This window comes from Oncorhynchus clarkii, chromosome 9 (assembly GCF_045791955.1).
Source record: "Oncorhynchus clarkii lewisi isolate Uvic-CL-2024 chromosome 9, UVic_Ocla_1.0, whole genome shotgun sequence".
Taxonomy (NCBI): domain Eukaryota; kingdom Metazoa; phylum Chordata; class Actinopteri; order Salmoniformes; family Salmonidae; genus Oncorhynchus; species Oncorhynchus clarkii.
The window spans coordinates 3,991,840-4,015,217 of NC_092155.1; the positions used below are offsets into that span (position 1 = coordinate 3,991,840).

The 23,378-nt window shown below is 44.2% G+C and overlaps 3 protein-coding genes across 3 annotated transcripts in view; 1 reads left to right on the top strand and 2 right to left on the bottom strand.

Annotated features, from left to right (window-relative positions):
- LOC139415790 (phosphatidylcholine:ceramide cholinephosphotransferase 2-like) overlaps positions 1-23,378 on the top strand; it is a 742,387-nt gene that overhangs the window by 50,258 nt on the left and 668,751 nt on the right. The window contains exon 13 of the mRNA XM_071163880.1: positions 3,961-5,189. Within this exon, the coding sequence (XP_071019981.1) occupies positions 3,961-4,038 (78 nt within the window). The 3' untranslated portion in view covers positions 4,039-5,189. The remainder of the gene's footprint in view (positions 1-3,960; positions 5,190-23,378) is intronic.
- Positions 8,342-16,982, bottom strand: LOC139415773 (caspase-6-like). The gene is made up of 6 exons (XM_071163859.1): positions 16,835-16,982; positions 16,614-16,690; positions 14,188-14,363; positions 10,132-10,285; positions 9,583-9,761; positions 8,342-9,002 (listed from the first exon to the last, which is right to left on the bottom strand). Exons 1-6 carry the CDS (start codon positions 16,948-16,950, stop codon positions 8,943-8,945), a joined length of 762 nt encoding a protein of 253 aa, XP_071019960.1. The 5' UTR covers positions 16,951-16,982; the 3' UTR covers positions 8,342-8,942.
- LOC139415774 (complement factor I) overlaps positions 23,012-23,378 on the bottom strand; it is a 39,105-nt gene continuing 38,738 nt past the window's right edge. Inside the window, exons 17-18 of the mRNA XM_071163860.1 lie at positions 23,281-23,378; positions 23,012-23,182 (exon numbers count right to left, since the gene is read on the bottom strand). The exon at positions 23,281-23,378 is cut by the window's right edge and continues 334 nt beyond it. The gene's annotated coding sequence lies outside the window, so the exon portion shown is untranslated. The remainder of the gene's footprint in view (positions 23,183-23,280) is intronic.

A 23,378-nucleotide genomic window follows, 5' to 3' on the forward strand; every position in this document is an offset into this window, starting at 1 on the left:
AGGACACACTACTAGGCTATAGTGAGGACACACTACCAGGCTATAGTGAGGACACACTACCAGGCTATAGTGAGGACACACTACCAGGCTATAGTGAGGACACACTACCAGGCTATAGTGAGGATACACTACCAGGCTATAGTGAGGACACGGACACACTACCAGGCTATAGTGAGGACACACTACCAGGCTATAGTGAGGACACACTACCAGGCTATAGTGAGGACACACTACCAGGCTATAGTGAGGACACACTACCAGGCTATAGTGAGGACACACTACCAGGCTATAGTGAGGACACACTACCAGGCTATAGTGAGGATACACTACCAGGCTATAGTGAGGACAAACTACCAGGCTATAGTGAGAACACACTACCAGGCTATAGTGAGGATACACTACCAGGCTATAGTGAGGACACACTACCAGGCTATAGTGAGGACACACTACCAGGCTATAGTGAGGACACACTACCAGGCTATAGTGAGGACACACTACCAGGCTATAGTGAGGACACAGACACACTACCAGGCTATAGTGAGGACACACTACCAGGCTATAGTGAGGACACACTACCAGGCTATAGTGAGGACACACTACCAGGCTATAGTGAGGACAAACTACCAGGCTATAGTGAGGACACACTACCAGGCTATAGTGAGGACACAGACACACTACCAGGCTATAGTGAGGACACACTACCAGGCTATAGTGAGGACACAGACACATTACCAGGCCATAGTGAGGACACAGACACACTACCAGGCTATAGTGAGGACACAGACACACTACCAGGCTATAGTGAGGACACACTACCAGGCTATAGTGAGGACACACTACCAGGCTATAGTGAGGACACACTACCAGGCTATAGTGAGGACAAACTACCAGGCCAAAGTGAGGACACACTACCAGGCTATAGTGAGGACACAGACACACTACCAGGCTATTGTGAGGACACACTACCAGGCTATAGTGAGGACACAGACACATTACCAGGCTATAGTGAGGACACAGACACACTACCAGGCTATAGTGAGGACACACTACCAGGCTATAGTGAGGACACACTACCAGGCTATAGTGAGGACACACTACCAGGCTATAGTGAGGACACACTACCAGGCTATAGTGAGGACACACTACCAGGCTATAGTGAGGACACACTACCAGGCTATAGTGAGGACACACTACCAGGCTATAGTGAGGACACACTACCAGGCTATAGTGAGGACACACTACCAGGCTATAGTGAGGACACGGACACACTACCAGGCTATAGTGAGGACACACTACCAGGCTATAGTGAGGACACACTACCAGGCTATAGTGAGGACACACTACCAGGCTATAGTGAGGACACACTACCAGGCTATAGTGAGGATACACTACCAGGCTATAGTGAGGACAAACTACCAGGCTATAGTGAGGACACACTACCAGGCTATAGTGAGGATACACTACCAGGCTATAGTGAGGACACACTACCAGGCTATAGTGAGGACACACTACCAGGCTATAGTGAGGACACACTACCAGGCTATAGTGAGGACACACTACCAGGCTATAGTGAGGACACACTACCAGGCTATAGTGAGGACACAGACACACTACCAGGCTATAGTGAGGACACACTACCAGGCTATAGTGAGGACACACTACCAGGCTATAGTGAGGACACACTACCAGGCTATAGTGAGGACAAACTACCAGGCTATAGTGAGGACACACTACCAGGCTATAGTGAGGACACAGACACACTACCAGGCTATAGTGAGGACACACTACCAGGCTATAGTGAGGACACAGACACACTACCAGGCTATTGTGAGGACACACTACCAGGCTATAGTGAGGACACAGACACATTACCAGGCTATAGTGAGGACACAGACACACTACCAGGCTATAGTGAGGACACACTACCAGGCTATAGTGAGGACACACTACCAGGCTATAGTGAGGACACACTACCAGGCTATAGTGAGGACACACTACCAGGCTATAGTGAGGACACACTACCAGGCTATAGTGAGGACACACTACCAGGCTATAGTGAGGACACACTACCAGGCTATAGTGAGGACACACTACCAGGCTATAGTGAGGACACACTACCAGGCTATAGTGAGGACACACTACCAGGCTATAGTGAGGACACGGACACACTACCAGGCTATAGTGAGGACACACTACCAGGCTATAGTGAGGACACACTACCAGGCTATAGTGAGGACACACTACCAGGCTATAGTGAGGACACACTACCAGGCTATAGTGAGGATACACTACCAGGCTATAGTGAGGACAAACTACCAGGCTATAGTGAGGACACACTACCAGGCTATAGTGAGGATACACTACCAGGCTATAGTGAGGACACACTACCAGGCTATAGTGAGGACACACTACCAGGCTATAGTGAGGACACACTACCAGGCTATAGTGAGGACACACTACCAGGCTATAGTGAGGACACACTACCAGGCTATAGTGAGGACACAGACACACTACCAGGCTATAGTGAGGACACACTACCAGGCTATAGTGAGGACACACTACCAGGCTATAGTGAGGACACACTACCAGGCTATAGTGAGGACAAACTACCAGGCTATAGTGAGGACACACTACCAGGCTATAGTGAGGACACAGACACACTACCAGGCTATAGTGAGGACACACTACCAGGCTATAGTGAGGACACAGACACATTACCAGGCCATAGTGAGGACACAGACACACTACCAGGCTATAGTGAGGACACACTACCAGGCTACAGTGAGGACACACTACCAGGCTATAGTGAGGACACACTACCAGGCTATAGTGAGGACACACTACCAGGCTATAGTGAGGACACACTACCAGGCTATAGTGAGGACACACTACCAGGCTATAGTGAGGACACACTACCAGGCTATAGTGAGGACACACTACCAGGCTATAGTGAGGACACGGACACACTACCAGGCTATAGTGAGGACACAGACACACTACCAGGCTATAGTGAGGACACACTACCAGGATATAGTGAGGACACACTACCAGGCTATAGTGAGGACACACTACCAGGCTATAGTGAGGACACACTACCAGGCTATAGTGAGGACACAGACACACTACCAGGCTATAGTGAGGACACACTACCAGACTATAGTGAGGAACACTACCAGGCTATAGTGAGGACACACTACCAGGCTATAGTGAGGACACAGACACACTACCAGGCTATCGTGAGGACAAACTACCAGGCTATAGTGAGGACACACTACCAGGCTATAGTGAGGACACACTACTAGGCTATAGTGAGGACACACTACCAGGCTATAGTGAGGACACACTACCAGGCTATAGTGAGGACACACTACCAGGCTATAGTGAGGACACACTACCAGGCTATAGTGAGGATACACTACCAGGCTATAGTGAGGACACGGACACACTACCAGGCTATAGTGAGGACACACTACCAGGCTATAGTGAGGACACACTACCAGGCTATAGTGAGGACACACTACCAGGCTATAGTGAGGACACACTACCAGGATATAGTGAGGACAAACTACCAGGCTATAGTGAGGACACACTACCAGGCTATAGTGAGGACACACTACCAGGCTATAGTGAGGACACAGACAGACACACTACCAGGCTATAGTGAGGACACAGACAGACACACTACCAGGCTATAGTGAGGACACAGATACACTACCAGGCTAGAGTGAGGACACAGATACACTACCAGGCTAGAGTGAGGACAGACATTCTTACAGCTCACCCTGTACCAAGTACTAATGGTGTGATTGTGTGATTGTGTGTGTGTGTGTGTCTGTGTGATTGTGTGATTGTGTGATTGTGTGTGTGTGTGTGTGTGTGTGTGTGTGATTGTGTGTGTGTGTGTGTGTGTGTCTGTGTGATTGTGTGTGTGTGTGTGTGTGTGTGTGTGTGTGTGTGTAGGTGGAGAGTGATCTGAAACGCCTGAGGAACCCTATTCAACTGCAGCTACCAGTGGACCCCATTCAGCCCAGCAACTAAACACCGCACACTATACACACACTACAAAAGGAGCAATATTGTAGCACCTTAATTTGTTCCGCGGAACACCAGCTCTACATTACATCTCACGTGGGACTCAGAGGGATATGTCATACGCCTGGGTTCAAAGAACATCATTTCAGAGATTTACTATGTGAAATAAATTCAGCATTTTTATCTGTGCTTGAGTGAGCTTGTCTGGATTAATGGACCAATCGAATAGTCCCAAAACCTTAAACCCCGCCCATTTGGCACTTCAGGCAGGCTAAAACAAACGCTCAAAGTGTTTCAGATATTTGTTTGAACGTCTGGTCTCGGGGTCTCTGTCTGTTGGGAACACTGAAACTAACTCTTCTCAAAAAAAACATTGATATTCACTTCCTGTCCAGGTGTGGTCTATGGGATCTGGTTTCTGTGCAGCATCTGGGTTCTGTGTAGTATCTTTGTTCTGAAGTAGAGTATCTGGGTTCTGTGTAGTATCTTTGGCTCGTGGTTCAGTCAGTGTCTTCAGAAAGCATTCAAACCCCTTGACCTATTCTACATTTTGTTGTGTTAGAGCCTCACTTCAAAATGGATTCAATATAATTATAATATCCTTCTTTTCTCACCCATCTAATAATGACAAAATGAAAACGTGTTTTTATACCCCTTGAATGAAATACAGAAGTATCTAATTTACGTATTCAACCCAGCTGAGTCAATACATGTTAGGATCACCTTTGACAGTGATTACAGCTGTGAGTCTTTCTGGGTCAGTCTCTAAGAGCTGTGAGTCTTTCTGGGTAAGTCTCTAAGAGCTTTGCACACCTGGATTGTTGGTTGTTGATCATTGCTAGACAGCCATTTTCAAGTCTTGACATATATTTTCAAGATGATTTAAGTCAAAACTGCAGTGAAGATTTGGCCTTGTGTTTTAGGTTACTGTCCTGCTGAAAGGTGAATTAATCTCCCAGTGTCTGGTGGAAAGCAGACTGAACCAGGTTTTTTCCTGTCCTTAGCTCTATTCCATTTATTTTTATCCTAAAAAACTCCCTAGTCCTTGCTGATGACAAGCATACCCACGACCTGATGCAGCCACCGCCATGCTTGGAAATAGAAAGAGTTTTACTCAGTGATGTGTTGTATTGGATTTGCCCCAAACATAACACTTTGTATTCAGGACAAAAAGTTAATTTCTTTATCACATTTTTTGCCGTATTTACAGCCTTGTTGTAAACAGGATGAATGTTTTGGAATATTTTTTATTCTGTACAGGCTTCCTTCTTTTCACTCTTTCATTTTGGTTAGTATTGTGGAGTAACTACAATGTTGTTGATCCATCCTCAGTTTTCTCCAATCACAGCCATTAAACTCTGTAACTGTTTTAAAGTCACCATTGGCATCACAGTGCAATCCCTGAGTGGTTTCCTTCCTCTCCAGCAACTAAGGAGGAAGCCTGTATCTTTGTAGTGACTGGGTGTATTGATACACCATCCAAAGTATAATCAAATTATAATTAATTACTTCACCGTGCTCAAAGGGATATTCAATGTCTGCTTTTATTTTTACCCATCTACCAATAGGGGCCCTTCTTTGTGAGGCATTGGAAAACCTCCCTGGTCTTTGTGGTTGAATCTGTGTTTTAAATTCCCTGCTCGACTGAGGGACCTTACAGATAATTGTATGTGTGGGGGTACAGAGATGAAAATCGTCATTCAAAAATTAAACACTATTGTTACACACAGAGTGAGTCCATGCAACTTATTGTGTGACTTGTTAAGCACATTTTTACTCCTGAACATAGTTAGGCTCCTTACCATAACAAAGGGCTTGAATACATATTGACTCAAGACATTTCAGCTTTTCATTTATGTAGAAATTAATTAACATGTTTAAGTGGATACTTTCTGAAAGCACTGCTGTAGTGGTGGTGGAGTTACTGTACATTGGGTTCAGTGTATATGGAATCTGGTATAGTATTGTCAATCTGTTGTAGAGTCTCTTGGTTCAGTAGAGTGTCTTGGTTCAGTAGAGTGTCTTGGTTCAGTAGAGTGTCTTGATTCAGGAGAGTATCTTGATTCAGGAGAGTATCTTGATTCAGAAGAGTATCTTGATTCAGAAGAGTATCTTGATTCAGAAGAGTATCTTGATTCAGAAGAGTATCTTGATTCAGTAGAGTATCTTGATTCAGGAGAGTATCTTGATTCAGTAGTTTCTTGGTTCAGTAAAGTATCTTGATTCAGTAGAGTATCTAGGTTCAGGAGAGTATCTTGGTTCAGTAGTTTCTTGGTTCAGTAGAGTATCTTGATTCAGGAGAGCAACTTGATTCAGGAGAGCAACTTGATTCAGGAGAGTATCTTGATTCAGTAGTATCTTGATTCAGTAGTATCTTGATTCAGTAGTTTCTAGGTTCAGTAAAGTATCTTGATTCAGTAGAGTGTATAGGTTCAGGAGAGTATCTAGGTTCAGGAGAGTATCTAGGTTCAGGAGAGTATCTTGGTTCAGTAGAGTATCTTGATTCAGTAGAGTATCTAGGTTCAGGAGAGTATCTAGGTTCAGGAGAGTATCTAGGTTCAGGAGAGTATCTTGATTCAGGAGAGTATATTGATTCAGTAGTTTCTTGGTTCAGGAGAGTATCTTGATTCAGTAGTTTATTGGTTCAGTAGAGTATCTTGATTCAGTAGTTTCTAGGTTCAGTAAAGTATCTTGATTCAGGAGAGCATCTTGATTCAGTAGAGTATCTAGGTTCAGGAGAGTATCTTGGTTCAGTAGTTTGTTGGTTCAGTAGAATATCTTGATTCAGTAGTTTCTTGGTTCAGTAGAGTATCTTGATTCAGGAGAACATCTTGATTCAGTAGTTTCTTGGTTCAGTAGAGTATCTTGATTCAGGAGAGCATCTTGATTCAGTAGAGCATCTAGGTTCAGGAGAGTATCTTGGTTCAGGAGAGTATCTTGGTTCAGTAGAGCATCTAGGTTCAGGAGAGCATCTTGATTCAGTAGAGTATCTTGATTCAGGAGAGCATCTTGATTCAGTAGAGTATCTAGGTTCAGGAGAGCATCTAGGTTCAGGAGAGCATCTAGGTTCAGGAGAGCATCTTGATTCAGTAGAGTATCTCGATTCAGGAGAGCATCTTGATTCAGTAGAGTATCTAGGTTCAGGAGAGCATCTAGGTTCAGGAGAGCATCTAGGTTCAGGAGAGCATCTAGGTTCAGGAGAGCATCTAGGTTCAGGAGAGTTTCTTGGTTCAGTAGAGTATCTTGGTTCAGGAGAGCACGTGTCAAACTCATTCCACAGAGAGTCGAGTGTCTGCGGGGTTTTTGCTCCTCCCTTATACTTGATTGAAGAATTAAGGTCACTGGTTAGTTAGGAACTCCTCTCACCTGGTTGTCTAGGTTTTCATTGATTAGTTAGGAACTCCTCTCACCTGGTTGTCAAGGTCTCAGTAAGGAACTCCCCTCACCTGGTTGTCTAGGTCTCAGTAAGGAACTCCCCTCACCTGGTTGTCTGCGTCTCAGTAAGGAACTCCCCTCACCTGGTTGTCTGGGTCTCAGTAAGGAACTCCTCTCACCTGGTTGTCTAGGTTTTAATTGATTAGTTAGGAACTCCTCTCACCTGGTTGTCAAGGTCTCAGTAAGGAACTCCCCTCACCTGGTTGTCTAGGTCTCAGTAAGGGCCTCCCCTCACCTGGTTGTCTAGGTCTTAATTGATTAGTTAGGAACTCCCCCACACCTGGTTGTCTAGTTCTTAATTGATACTTTAGGAACTCCCCTCACCTGGTTGTCTAGGTCTTAATTGATTAGTTAGGAACTCCCCTCACCTGGTTGTCTAGGTCTTAATTGATTAGTTAGGAACTCACCTCACCTGGTTGTCTAGGTCTTAATTGATTAGTTAGGAACTCACCTCACCTGGTTGTCTAGGTCTTAATTGATTAGTTAGGAACTCACCTCACCTGGTTGTCTAGGTCTTAACTGGACACAAATTGAAAGGAAAAAAAGCAAAAACCAGCAGACCAGCCTTTCATGGAATAAGTTTGACACCCTTGCAGTAGAGTAGTTTGTTTCAGTGGAGTATCTTGATTCAGTAGAATATCTTGGTTCAGTGGAGTATCTTGGTTCAGTAGAGTATCTTGCCTCAGTGCTTCTTGATTCTGGTGCAGTATTGTGAAAATAGAATTAGAATACTAGAATGGGATAAATGTCAGCCATTTTGGTCAGTTGGTCAACCAGTTTGCCAGTGCTGTGATATTGTTATAACAATTAATTTGAAGAATGTTAACCAGACAGTTTTAGCGAAATTATTCCATAAAATTCTCAAATTAAATGCCATTTTTTTTAAAACCTTTATTTACCTAGTCAAGTCAGTTAAGAACAAATTCCTATTTACAATGACAGCCTACCGGGGAACAGTGTGCTTTCGTCTGATAGGCTTTGATTAGACTGAGGTCAGCCAGTGTATGGCTGTGGATTGGCTCCATTGTTTGAATGGAATGTTGACCTATTGGGTTGTCAGGTAGCCTAGTGGTTAGAGCGTTGGACTAGTAACCGAAAGGTTGCAAGATTGAATCCCCGAGCTGACAAGGTACAAATCTGTCATTCTGCCCCTGAACTTAACAAGTGCCTTGTTCAGGGGCAGAAAGACAGATTTTTATCTTGATCTTGTAAAAATATATTTTGTTTTTTAGTGTCTCAGAATATCTTTGTTCAGTGTCTTGATTCTGTAGAGTAGAATGTCTTGTCCCGGGAGTAGATAATGTAGAATGTCTTGCCTCAGTAAAGTAAAAGTAAAGTAAAGTTGCCATCTTGTCTCAGAGCTTCTTGGATCTGAAGTAAAGTTGCCATCTTGTCTCAGAGCTTCTTGGATCTGAAGTAAAGTTGCCATCTTGTCTCAGAGCTTCTTGGATCTGAAGTAAAGTTGCCATCTTGTCTCAGAGCTTCTTGGATCTGAAGTAAAGTTTCTTTGTGAGCATAGAGGTATAGCATGGGACCTGGGACAGGATGAGTTTGGGAGAGAGAGATTAATGAATAAATGAGTGAGTGACAAAGTGTGTGTGTTGCCTGTCTGACTGTGTGTGTGTTGCCTGTCTGACTGTGTGTGTGAGTGTGTTGCCAGTCTGACTGTGTGTGTGTGTGTGTTGACTGTGTGTGTGTTGCCTGTCTGACTGTGTGTGTGTTGCCTGTCTGACTGAGTGTGTGTTGCCTGTCTGACTGGTCCTAATGACCTGGTACTCAGGGCTCTAACGACCATCATGTCCCAATGACCTGGTACTCAGGGCTCTATTGTCCCTCCATCAGGTCCTAATGGCCTTGAGATGCGAAACGTTTTTTAAAATGTTAATTAACGGTTAATTAGCGTGAGGCAAAATGTCATGAGTATTTCCTGTGCGTGTGTGTGTCTACTTCCTGTGTGTGGGTCTACTTCCTGTGTGCGTGTGTATGTCTACTTCCTGTGTGTGTGTCTACTTCTTGTGTGTGTGTGTACTTCCTGTGTGTGTGTGTGTCTACTTCCTGTGTGTGTGTGTCTACTTCCTGTGTTTGTGTGTGTCTACTTCCTGTGTGTGTGTCTACCTGTTTCTTCCCGATGGCGTTGCGGTCGGCACAGTTCTCTACGCGTCGCAGCGACACCCGGCGGTTAACTAGCGTCATCATCTCTGTGATCTCCAGCCGCGTTCCGTACTCCTGGAGCACTTCACATAGGTCCTGGATGTACCACGACCCATTCACCGTCTCTCTGTGGGAGAAATAACCTACACACAGAGAGATAGAGAGAGAGAGAGAGAGATGGAGACAGAGAGACACACACAGAGAGATGGAGAGAGACACACACAGAGAGATGGAGAGAGACACACACAGAGAGATGGAGACAGAGAGAGAGACAGACAGAGAGAGAGACAGACAGAGAGAGAGAGATGGAGACAGACACAGAGAGAGAAAGACGGAGAGATGGAGACAGACACAAAGAGAGACAGAGACAGACAGAGAGAGAGAGACAGAGAGAGAGAGACAGAATGGGAGAAGGGAACAATGTTGAAAGGAAGAGAATGGAAGGTCAATGTGAGAGTCGTACCTATTGAATGGATAGTGTGATGATGGTGTGTGTGGCTTGATCGATCTCACCCTCGGCCACAGAGTAGCACATCAGGAAGTCCGCTCCAGCAGGAAGTGTGTGTACCGTCCCAGCGTCCACAACCAGCTGGTTAGCATGAACCTCACAGTCCACCACGTCTACTATAGGACTGACTGGCTCGTCATGTTTATCCCCACGACACGCCTAGTGGACAGACACAACCAGCTGGTTAGCATGAACCTCACAGTCCACCTACAGGTATATAAACCAGCTGGTTAGCATGAACCTCACAGTCCACCTACAGGTATATAAACCAGCTGGTTAGCATGAACCTCACAGTCCACCTACAGGTATATAAACCTCAGCTGGTGTTGTACATAAAGGGGGGTGTGACCACTTGAACAAGTCGAAGAAGCTGAACTCCCAAGGAGTAACATCAGAGGGTCAGTTATCAAGGTCAAGTCCTATTGACAGAGTTGTTGTGAAGATTGGGGGGGAGAGAGGTATGTCTGTTATAAAATTAAAAAAAATATTATCTTTGTTTTTGACACGAAGATCCACTGTACTGGTTGTTCGGGCTCTGGTCTTGTCCCCCGTATTAATTACTGTCTGGTAATGTGGTCATGTGCAGCAAAGAAAGACCTATCAAAGCTGCAGCTCAGAACAAGAGCAGCACGGCCTGTCCTGAACTGCACACAGAGAACTTCTTTCATGGCTGAGGGTTGAAGAGAAATATACTACTGGATTTGTGTGTTAAAAATGCCCAACCACTTGTATAATCTATTAGCATCCACTTGAAACAGACACACAAACCCCATCAGAAACACCACTATAATACACTGAACACAAACCCCATCAGAAACACCACTATAATACACTGAACACAAACCCCATCAGAAACACCACTATAATACACTGAACACAAACCCCATCAGAAACACCACTATAATACACTGAACACAAACCCCATCAGAAACACCACTATAATACACTGAACACAAACCCCATCAGAAACACCACTATAATACACTGAACACAAACCCCATCAGAAACACCACTATAATACACTGAACACAAACCCCATCAGAAACACCACTATAATACACTGAACACAAACCTCATCAGAAACACCACTATAATACACTGAACACAAACCCCATCAGAAACACCACTATGATGTCATCATGGAATGATCTGTTACCAGAGGTATAGTCTCCACATTGACTCTGTATATAGTCTCCACATTGACTCTGTACCGGTACCCCCTGTATATAGCCTCCACATTGACTCTGTACCGGTACCCCCTGTATATAGCCTCCACATTGACTCTGTACCGGTACCCCCTGTATATAGCCTCCACATTGACTCTGTACCGGTAACCCCCTGTATATAGCCTCCACATTGACTCTGTACCGGTACCCCCTGTATATAGCCTCCACATTGACTCTGTACCGGTACCCTCTGTATATAACCTCCGCATTGACTCTGTACCGGTACCCCCTGTATATAGCCTCCACATTGACTCTGTACCGGTACCCCCTGTATATAGCCTCCACATTGACTCTGTACCGGTACCCCCTGTATATAGCCTCCACATTGACTCTGTACCGGTAACCCCCTGTATATAGCCTCCATATTGACTCCGTACCGGTACCCCCTGTATATAGCCTCCACATTGACTCTGTACCAGTACACCCTGTATATAGCCTCCACATTGACTCTGTACCGGTAACCCCCTGTATATAGCCTCCACATTGACTCTGTACCGTAACACCCTGTATATAGCCTCCACATTGACTCTGTACCGTAACACCCTGTATATAGCCTCCACATTGACTCTGTACCGGTAACCCCCTGTATATAGCCTCCACATTGACTCTGTACCGTAACACCCTGTATATAGCCTCCACATTGACTCTGTACCGGTACCCCCTGTATATAGCCTCCACATTGACTCTGTACCGGTACCCCCTGTATATAGCCTCCACATTGACTCTGTACCGGTACCCCCTGTATATAGCCTCCACATTGACTCTGTACCGGTATTCCTATCTTTCTTTTTTAGGTATTTTCTTAAAACTGCATTTTTGGTTAAGGGCTTGTAACTAAACATTTTATTGTCGGCGCATGTGACAAATAACATTTGATTTGAAATTCCACAACTTTAAAAGCGGCATTGAAATGCATTCCAGGTGACTACCTCATGATGCTGGTTGAGAGAATGCAAAGAGTGTGCAAAGCTGTCATCAAGGTAAAGGGTGGCTGCCTTCAAGAATCTAAAATCTAAAATATATTTTGATTTGTTTTACAATTGTTTTGGTTACTACATGATTCCATATGTGTTATTTCATAGTTTTGATGTCTTCACTTTTATTCTACAATGTAGAAAATAGTTAAAAAATTAAGAAAAACCCTGGAATGAGTAGGTGTTCTAGAACTTTTGACTGGTGTCAAAACTAATATTACATTTTTTATTTTGAATTCAATGTTTATTTTATGTTGTTCTGTACTTTGTCATGTTCAGTAGTTAATGGACCCCAGGTAGAGTAGCTGCTACATGTTCAGTAGTTAATGAACCCCAGGTAGAGTAGCTGCTACATGTTCAGTAGTTAATGAACCCCAGGTAGAGTAGCTGCTACATGTTCAGTAGTTAATGAACCCCAGGTAGAGTAGCTGCTACATGTTCAGTAGTTAATGAACCCCAGGTAGAGAAGCTGCTACATGTTAATGAACCCCAGGTAGAGTAGCTGCTACATGTTCAGTAGTTAATGAACCCCAGGTAGAGTAGCTGCTACATGTTAATGAACCCCAGGTAGAGTAGCTGCTACATGTTAATGAACCCCAGGTAGAGTAGCTGCTACATGTTAATGGACCCCAGGTAGAGTAGCTGCTACATGTTAATGGACCCCAGGTAGAGTAGCTGCTACATGTTCAGTAGTTAATGGACCCCAGGTAGAGTAGCTGCTACATGTTAATGGACCCCAGGTAGAGTAGCTGCTACATGTTAATGGACCCCAGGTAGAGTAGCTGCTACATGTTAATGAACCCCAGGTAGAGTAGCTGCTACATGTTCAGTAGTTAATGGACCCCAGGTAGAGTAGCTGCTACATGTTCAGTAGTTAATGGACCCCAGGTAGAGTAGCTGCTACATGTTCAGTAGTTAATGAACCCCAGGTAGAGTAGCTGCTACATGTTAATGAACCCCAGGTAGAGTAGCTGCTACATGTTAATGAACCCCAGGTAGAGTAGCTGCTACATGTTCAGTAGTTAATGGACCCCAGGTAGAGTAGCTGCTACATGTTCAGTAGTTAATGGACCCCAGGTAGAGTAGCTGCTACATGTTCAGTACTTAATGGACCCCAGGTAGAGTAGCTGCTACATGTTCAGTAGTTAATGGACCCCAGGTAGAGTAGCTGCTACATGTTCAGTAGTTAATGGACCCCAGGTAGAGTAGCTGCTACATGTTCAGTAGTTAATGGACCCCAGGTAGAGTAGCTGCTACATGTTCAGTAGTTAATGGACCCCAGGTAGAGTAGCTGCTACATGTTCAGTAGTTAATGGACCCCAGGTAGAGTAGCTGCTATATGTTCAGTAGTTAATGGACCCCAGGTAGAGTAGCTGCTACATGTTCAGTAGTTAATGGACCCCAGGAAGAGTAGCTGCTACATGTTAATGGACCCCAGGTAGAGTAGCTGCTACATGTTAATGGACCCCAGGAAGAGTAGCTGCTACGTGATAATGGACCCCAGGAAGAGTAGCTGCTACATGTTAATGGACCCCAGGTAGAGTAGCTGCTACATGTTAATGGACCCCAGGAAGAGTAGCTGCTACATGTTAATGGACCCCAGGTAGAGTAGCTGCTACATGTTAATGGACCCCAGGAAGAGTAGCTGCTACATATTCAGTAGTTAATGGACCCCAGGAAGAGAAGCTGCTGCACTAAACACACTGGGTTAGCATATCTACACGCCTGAAACACACAAACATGTTTACCCACCACACACACACACACACACACACACACACACACACACACACACACACACACACACACACACACACACACACACACACACACACACACACACACACACACACACTCCTACCTGGAAGATGAAGATCTTGGGCTTGCCCACCAGACTAGGACAGCGGTCTCCTTTGAAGGTGTGTGTCAAGTCTCGGATGGAGAGTTTGCCGTCTCTAGCGAACACGCACTCATTCTCCCCGTGGCTCAGAAACACACACAGGAAACAATCTGCCTCCGTATGGCTCCAGTTCACAGCTGGAGAGAGAGAGAGTGTGTGTGTGTGTGTGTGTGTGGAGAGAGAAAAGTACAGACTGAATTTATTCTACACATTACCCTGTCCTCTGGGGACAGTACTTTCATTACCCTGTCCTCTGGGGACAGTACTTTCATTACCCCTGTACTCTGTCCTCTGGGGACAGTACTTTCATTACCCCTGTACTCTGTCCTCTGGGGACAGTACTTTCATTACCCCTGTCCTCTGTCCTCTGGGGACAGTACTTTCGTTACTCTGTCCTCTGGGGACAGTACTTTCATTACTCTGTCCTCTGGGGACAGTACTTTCATTACCCCTGTCCTCTGTCCTCTGAGGACAGTACTTTCATTACCCCTGTCCTCTGGGGACAGTACTTTCATTACCCCTGTTCTCTGTCCTCTGGGGACAGTACTTTCATTACTCTGTCCTCTGGGGACAGTACTTTCATTACCCCTGTCCTCTGTCCTCTGGGGACAGTACTTTCATTACCCTGTCCTCTGGGGACAGTACTTTCATTACCTCTGTCCTCTGTCCTCTGGGGACAGTACTTTCATTACCCCTGTACTCTGTCCTCTGGGGACAGTACTTTCATTACCCCTGTCCTCTGGGGACAGTACTTTCATTACCCCTGTCCTCTGGGGACAGTACTTTCATTACCCCTGTACTCTGTCCTCTGGGGACAGTACTTTCATTACCCCTGTCCTTTCATTACCCCTGTCCTTTCATTACCCCTGTCCTCTGGGGACAGGACTTTCATTACCCCTGTCCTTTCATTACCCCTGTCCTTTCATTACCCCTGTCCTCTGGGGACAGTACTTTCATTACCCCTGTCCTTTCATTACCCCTGTCCTTTCATTACCCCTGTCCTTTCATTACCCCTGTCCTTTCATTACCCCTGTCCTTTCATTACCCCTGTCCTTTCATTACCCCTGTCCTCTGTCCTCTGGGGACAGTACTTTCATTACCCCTGTCCTTTCATTACCCCTGTCCTTTCATTACCCCTGTCCTTTCATTACCCCTGTCCTCTGTCCTCTGGGGACAGTCCTTTCATTACCCCTGTCCTCTGGGGACAGTACTTTCATTACCTCTGTCCTCTGTCCTCTGGGGACAGTACTTTCATTACCCCTGTCCTCTGTCCTCTGGGGACAGTACTTTCATTACCCCTGTCCTCTTTCCTCTGGGGACAGTACTTTCATTACCTCTGTCCTCTGGGGACAGTACTTTCATTACCCCTGTCCTCTGTCCTCTGGGGACAGTACTTTCATTACCCCTGTCCTCTGTCCTCTGGGGACAGTACTTTCATTACCCCTGTCCTCTGTCCTCTGGGGACAGTACTTTCATTACCCCTGTCCTCTGTCCTCTGGGGACAGTACTTTCATTACCCCTGTCCTCTGTCCTCTGGGGACAGTAGTTTCATTACACCTGTCCTCTGGGGACAGTAGTTTCATTACCCCTGTCCTCTGGGGACAGTACTTTCATTACCCCTGTCCTCTGGGGACAGTCCTTTCATTACCTCTGTCCTCTGGGGACAGTATTTTCATTACCCCTGTCCTCTGTCCTCTGGGGACAGTATTTTCATTACCCCTGTCCTCTGTCCTCTGGGGACAGTATTTTCATTACCCCTGTCCTCTGGGGACAGTCCTTTCATTACCTCTGTCCTCTGGGGACAGTATTTTCATTACCCCTGTCCTCTGTCCTCTGGGGACAGTATTTTCATTACCCCTGTCCTCTGTCCTCTGGGGACAGTATTTTCATTACCCCTGTCCTCTGGGGACAGTCCTTTCATTACCTCTGTCCTCTGGGGACAGTATTTTCATTACCCCTGTCCTCTGTCCTCTGGGGACAGTATTTTCATTACCCCTGTCCTCTGGGGACAGTACTTTCATTACCTCTGTCCTCTGTCCTCTGGGGACAGTACTTTCATTACCTCTGTCCTCTGGGGACAGTATTTTCATTACCCCTGTCCTCTGTCCTCTGGGACAGTATTTTCATTACCCCTGTCCTCTGGGGACAGTACTTTCATTACCTCTGTCCTCTGTCCTCTGGGGACAGTACTTTCATTACCTCTGTCCTCTGGGGACAGTATTTTCATTACCCCTGTCCTCTGTCCTCTGTCCTCTGGGGACAGTACTTTCATTACCCCTGTCCTCTGTCCTCTGGGGACAGTATTTTCATTACTCTGTCCTCTGTCCTCTGGGGACAGTACTTTCACATCATTAAATCCAGATCAAAATGTTTTTGTTGTGGTTTACCATCGTTTATGACAGCCAGGACCTCCTGTCTGGTCAGGTTGTCATATGGCCTCACAGCAAAACTTAGCTCCTCTAGTCTGGAAAAACACACACACACACACACACACACACACGTTAAAGACAGAAACACAACAGACAAATGTGTGTGTGGGTGCGTCCGTCCATCTGTCTGTGTGAATCTGTCTGTCTGTTCGTCCTTTTGTGTGACTCTGTGTGTGTACCGTCGCAAGAGGTTGTTCTTGTCAGCTTTGGTACCATGGCGATGAGGGAGGCGGAGCTCTGGCGAGAAGTATTCCTGGTTGAAGATGAGGGCCAGCCCTCTTAGGTTGTATGACATCACATACTCCTCCCCCGGGTCTGACGCCTCAATACTACAGAGGGGGGGAGTGAGAATGTAAAGAGAGAGAGAGAGAAGGGGGACGTGTGAGAGAGAGAGGAGAGGTGTGAGAGAAAGAGAGAGAGGAGAGGTGTGAGAGAAAGAGGAGAGGTGTGAGAGAGAGAGAGAGAGAGAGAGAGGAGAGGTGTGAGAGAATGAGGAGAGGTGTGAGAGAAAGAGAGAGAGGAGAGGTGTGAGAGAAAGAGGGGAAAGGTGTGAGAGAAAGAGAGAGAGGAGAGGTGTGAGAGAGAGAGAGGAGAGGTGTGAGAGAAAGAGAGAGAGGAGAGGTGTGAGAGAAAGAGAGAGAGGAGAGGGGAGAGGTGTGAGAGAAAGAGAGAGGGGAAAGGTGTGAGAGAGTATGAGAGAGAGAGAGAGGAGAGGTGTGAGATAATCCTATATAGTGCATTCTGAAAGTATCGAGACCACATTACTTTTTCCACATTTTGTTACGTCACAGCCTTATTCTAAAATGGATTTTTTTACATTTTATTTCCCCCTCATTAATCTACACATAATAATAAAGCACAAACAGGTTTAGACATTTTTATAAAATGTTTTTTTTTTTTTTATAAAAATGAAATATCACATTTATAAAAGTCTTCAGACCCTTTACTCAGTACTTTGTTGAAGCACCTTTGGCAGCGATTACAGAATCGAGTCTTCTTGGGTATGATGCTACAAGCTTGGCACACCTGTATTTGGGGAGTTTCTCCCATTCTTCTCTGCAGATCCTCTCAAGCTCTGTCAGGTTGGATGGGGTGCATCGCTGCACAGCTATTCTCAGGCCTCTCCAGAGATGTTCGATCGGGTTCAAGTCCGGGCTCTGGCTGGGCCACTCAAGGACATTCAGGGACTTGTTATCGAATGCCACTCCTGCATTGCCTTGGCTGTGTGCTTAAGGTCGTTGTCCTGTTGGAAGGTGAACCTTTACCCCAGTCTGAGGTCCTGAGTGCTCTGGAGCAGGTTTTCATCACGGATCTTTCTGTACTTTGCTCTGTTTATCTTTGCCTCGATCCTGACTAGTCTCCCTGTCCGCTCTACTGAAAAACATCCCCACAGCATGATGCTGCCACCACCATGCTTCACCGTAGGGATGGTGCCAGGTTTCCTCCAGACGTGAAGCTTGTCATTCAGGCCAAAGAGTTCAATCTTGGTTTCATCAGACCACAGAATCTTGTTTCTCATGGTCTGACTCCTTTAGGTGCCTTTTGGCAATCTCCAAGCAGGCTATCATGTGCCTTTTACTGAGGAGTGGCTTCTGTCTGGCCACTCTACCATAAAGACCTGATTGGTTGAGTGCTGCAGAGATGGTTGTCCTTCTGGAAGGTTCTCCAATCTCCACAGAGGAACTCTGGAGCTCTGTCAGAGTGACCATTGGGTTCTTGGTCACCTCCCTGACCAAGGCCCTTCTCCCCTGATTGCTCCGTTTGGCCTGGCGGTCAGCTCTAGGAAGAGTCTTGGTGGTTCCAAACTTCTTCCATTTAAGAATGATGGAGGCCATTGTGTTCTTGGTGAACTTCAATACTGCAGAAATGTTTTGGTACCCTTCCCCAGATCTGTGCCTCGACACAATCCTGTCTTTGAGCTCTAAAAACAATTACTTCGACCTCATGGCTTGGTTTTTGCTCTGACATGCACTGTCAACTGTGGGACCTTTTATACAGACAGGTGTTTGCCTTTTCCAAATCATGTCCAATCAATTGAATTTACCACAGGTGGACTCCAATCAAGTTGTAGAAACATCTTAAAGATGATCAATGGAAACAGGATGCACCTGAGCTCAATGTCGAGTCTCATAGCGAAGGGTCTGAATACTTATGTAAAGAAGTATTTTTTATAAATTTGCAAACATTTATAAAAACCTGTTTTTGCAATTTGTCATTATGGGGTATTGTGTGTAGATTGATAAGGATAAGGATAATAAGGCTTTAACGTAACAAAATGTGGAAAAAGTCAAGGGGTTTGAATGCTTTCCGAATGCAGTGTATATATATATATATATATAACCTTTATATACCTAGACTGGAACAGTGAACTGTAAACATGGTCTGTTCTAGTCTACCAGATTCACACAACACAAGAGTCTTACCTTACAGATTCACTCTTACCCTATCTCATAGACGTCAGGCTCAGCATAGCTCTCTATCAGGGCTGGAATAAAAATGATTTACAATTTTTAAATCTATAATGGTTTCAGTATTAACAGGATAAATATAAAGGCATTATTGACAACATGTAAACAGAACTGCATCAATAAGTCGCCTGTAGCGGTAAGGAGAATCAGGTTCTTCATTATTGACAACATGCAAACCATGTAAACAGAACTGCATCAATAATGTCAAGTAGAATGTCCTTGTCGCCTGATAGCGGTAATGAATAATGTAGCGGTAATGAATAATGTCATAGCGGTAATGAATAATGTCATAGCGGTAATGAATAATGTAGCGGTAATGAATAATGTCATAGCGGTAATGAATAATGTCATAGCGGTAATGAATAATGTCATAGCGGTAATGAATAATGTCATAGCGGTAATGAATAATGTCATAGCGGTAATGAATAATGTCATAGCGGTAATGAATAATGTCATAGCGGTAATGAATAATGTCATAGCGGTAATGAATAATGTAGCGGTAATGAATAATGTCATAGCGGTAATGAATAATGTCATAGCGGTAATGAATAATGTCATAGCGGTAATGAATAATGTCATAGCGGTAATGAATAATGTCATAGCGGTAATGAATAATGTCATAGCGGTAATGAATAATGTCATAGCGGTAATGAATAATGTCATAGCGGTAATGAATAATGTCATAGCGATAATGAATAATGTCATAGCGGTAATGAATAATGTCATAGCGGTAATGAATAATGTCATAGCGGTAATGAATAATGTCATAGCGGTAATGAATAATGTCCTTGTCGCCTGGTAGAAGCGGTAAGGAGAATCAGGTTCTTCTGTCACTTACCTGTCGATGTCGCAGGCGACCCCGTGACCTCGCTGTCCACCTTGACAACCCGCTCTGTGGATGATCAACATTATAGGCTATACAAGGTCAAGTATCAGTCACATTCTGCCGAGGAATCGTAGACCTCAGCTAAGATCTTCATTAGTAGGCGAGATGATTGGATTTTAAAAAAAATTGGGGGGGGGGTCTTTTTTTAATTTTAGGATCAGATCAGCTTTATATTGCAGATAGATTGTCGCTTCCATCAATGTAATTGTCTGCATTCCAATCCCTCATATTTTTTGTGGGTAAATATATATATGCATACAGTTGAAGAAGGAAGTTTACATACACCTTAGCCAAATAGAATTGAACTCAAATACATTTGAGTTTATCACAATTCCTGACATTTAATCCTGGTAACAATTCCCTGGTCTTAGGTCAGTTAGGATCACCACTTTATTTTAAGAACGTGAAATGTCAGAATAATAGTAGAGAGAATGATTTATTTCAGCTTTTATTTCTTTCATCACATTCCCAGTGGGTCAGAAGTTTACATTCACTCAATTAGTATTTGGTGCATTGCTTTTAAATTGTTTAATTTGGGTCAAATGGTTCAAGTAGCCTTCCACAAGCTTCTCACAATCAGTTGGGTGAATGTTGGCCCATTCCTCCTGACAGAGCTGGTGTAACTGAGTCAGGTTTGTAGGCCTCCTTGCTCGCACACGCTTTTTCAGTTCTGCCCACAAATTTTCTATGGGATCGAGGTCAGGGCTTTGTGATGGCCACTCCAATACCTTGACTTTGTTGTCCTTAAGACATTTTGCCACAACTTTGGAAGTATGCTTGGGGTCATTGTCCATTTGGAAGACCCATTTGTGACCAAGCTTTAACTTCCTGACCGATGTCTTGAGATGTTGCTTCAATACATCCACATAGTTTTCCTCCATTTGGAAGACAGCGCACCAGTCCCTCCTGCAGCAAAGCACCCCCACAACATGATGCTGCCACCCCCGTGCTTCACGGTTGGGATGGTGTTCTTCGGCTTGCAAGCCTCCCCCTTTTTCCTCCAAACGGTCATTATGGCCAAACAGTTTTGTTTAATCAGACCAGAGGACATTTCTCCAAAAAGTACAATCTTTGTCCCCATGTGCAGTTGCAAACCGTAGTCTGGCTTTTTTATAGTGGTTTTGGAGCAGTGGCTTCTTCCTTGCTGAGCGGCCTTTCAGGTTATGTTGATATAGGACTCGTTTTACTGTGGATATAGACAATTTTGTACCTGTTTCCTCTTGTTAACTATCCAAATTAACTGATCTGTTATTATCTTGTTAACTATCCATATTGACTGATCTGTTATTATCTTGTTTAACTATCCATATTAACTGATCTGTTATTATCTTGTTTAACTATCCATATTAACTGATCTGTTATTATCTTGTTAACTATCCATATTGACTGATCTGTTATTATCTTGTTTAACTATCCATATTAACTGATCTGTTATTATCTTGTTTAACTATCCATATTGACTGATCTGTTATTATCTTGTTAACTATCCATACTTGTTAACTAGCCATACTGACTGATCTGTTATTATCTTGTTAACTAGCCATATTGACTGATCTGTTATTAGTTAACTATCCATATTAACTGAACAGTTATTATCTTGTTAACTATCCATATTGACTGATCAGTTATTATCTTGTTTAACCATGGTTTTAGCGGAGCTGTGTGTCTCTCCTTGACTGATCAGTTATTATCTTGTTTAACCATGGTTTTAGCGGAGCTGTGTGTCTCTCCTTGACTGATCAGTTATTATCTTGTTAACTATGGTTTTAGTGGAGCTGTGTGTCTCTCCTTGACTGATCAGTTATTATCTTGTTTAACCATGGTTTTAGCGGAGCTGTGTGTCTCTCCTTGACTGATCAGTTATTCTCTTGTTTAACTATGGTTTTAGCGGAGCTGTGTGTCTCTCCTTGACTGATCAGTTGTTATCTTGTTAACTATGGTTTTAGCGGAGCTGTGTGTCTCTCCTTGCCTCCCAGCTGGGAAATTGAACACTCTGCAACTTATTGTGACGTTTCAATGATAACGACCTATTGGAAACCAGTCTAATTGGAATGATAACGACCTATTGGAAACCAGTCTAATTGGAATGATAACGACCTATTGGAAACCAGTCTAATTGGAATGGTAACGACCTATTGGAAACCAGTCTAATTGGAATGATAACGACCTATTGGAACAATTGACAACCTGTTTAATGACACCAAGAACAGACACGTTACAATAACGGGATTTAGTTTAAAAAAAAATCCTAGTTGTTACTCATCTCGGATCAGTTTACTACTTTTAAGAATGATTGCTGACGCAAAGCAATAAGTGAAAACCCTCTCGCACCGCATGTTGACAGTTTAAACAATTGATGATGACAATGGAGATTGATTAAAAAAACAAATATATTCTTAGCACGAATAATCATTGATAATGAAATACTGATGATGATAGATGCAGTAGCCCTACCTTGGATATATTGTTGAATATCTGTATTTTCCATAGGATGCTGTTAGCTAACTTTCCCGTACACAGCGGGGTTGCGTTCAATCATTCAAATGGCTCCCATTGACGTCTTTTTTTTTTTTGGGATACTAACGGAAATTCCGCCCCGGTAACTTGATTGCCTTTTGGCCAGAACAGTTGGCTACAAATGGACTGCGGGGACGTCAATCAAAAGTTGCTACGATGAACATGAACTTCAGCAAAATCCCATGGGAAAGAGAGAGATAACAGACAGGAGAGACAGGTAGTAGAGAGCAGAGACGGGAGAGAGAAAGCCCTTTGAATTGAATTGAGAGGGAACAGAGAGAAAAGGGGAGGGAGAGCATAGAAAGATAGATAGACAGAGAGAGAGAGAGAGAAATAGAGAGAGAGGTCCACTCTGTATTTAAAGGGACAGTGACAGGGCACAGTAAGAGTCCAAGTTCACATATGCAGGAAAACTACACCATAAACCCTTTACTAAAAATAAACACAAACATCAAATCAAGAAATAAAATCATGTAACAAACATCTGGGTTCTCAAGTTCTTTATTGACATCATCCAGCATAAACAACGTATAACATTGTAATAACGATTTATTATGTATGAATAGGCTATATCGCTCAAATTCAAATCTGGACCTCGAAGCCAGTTCAACTGCTTTTTTCCTATTGTTCCCCTCTAATCAGGGCCTGATTTAGACCTGGGACACCAGGTGGGTGATTCTCCTCTAATCAGGGCCTGATTTAGACCTGGGACACCAGGTGGGTGATTCTCCTCTAATCAGGGCCTGAATTAGACCTGGGACACCAGGTGGGGTGGTATTAATGATCAGGGACTGATTTAGACCTGGGACACCAGGTGGGGTGATATTAATGATCAGGGCCTGATTTAGACCT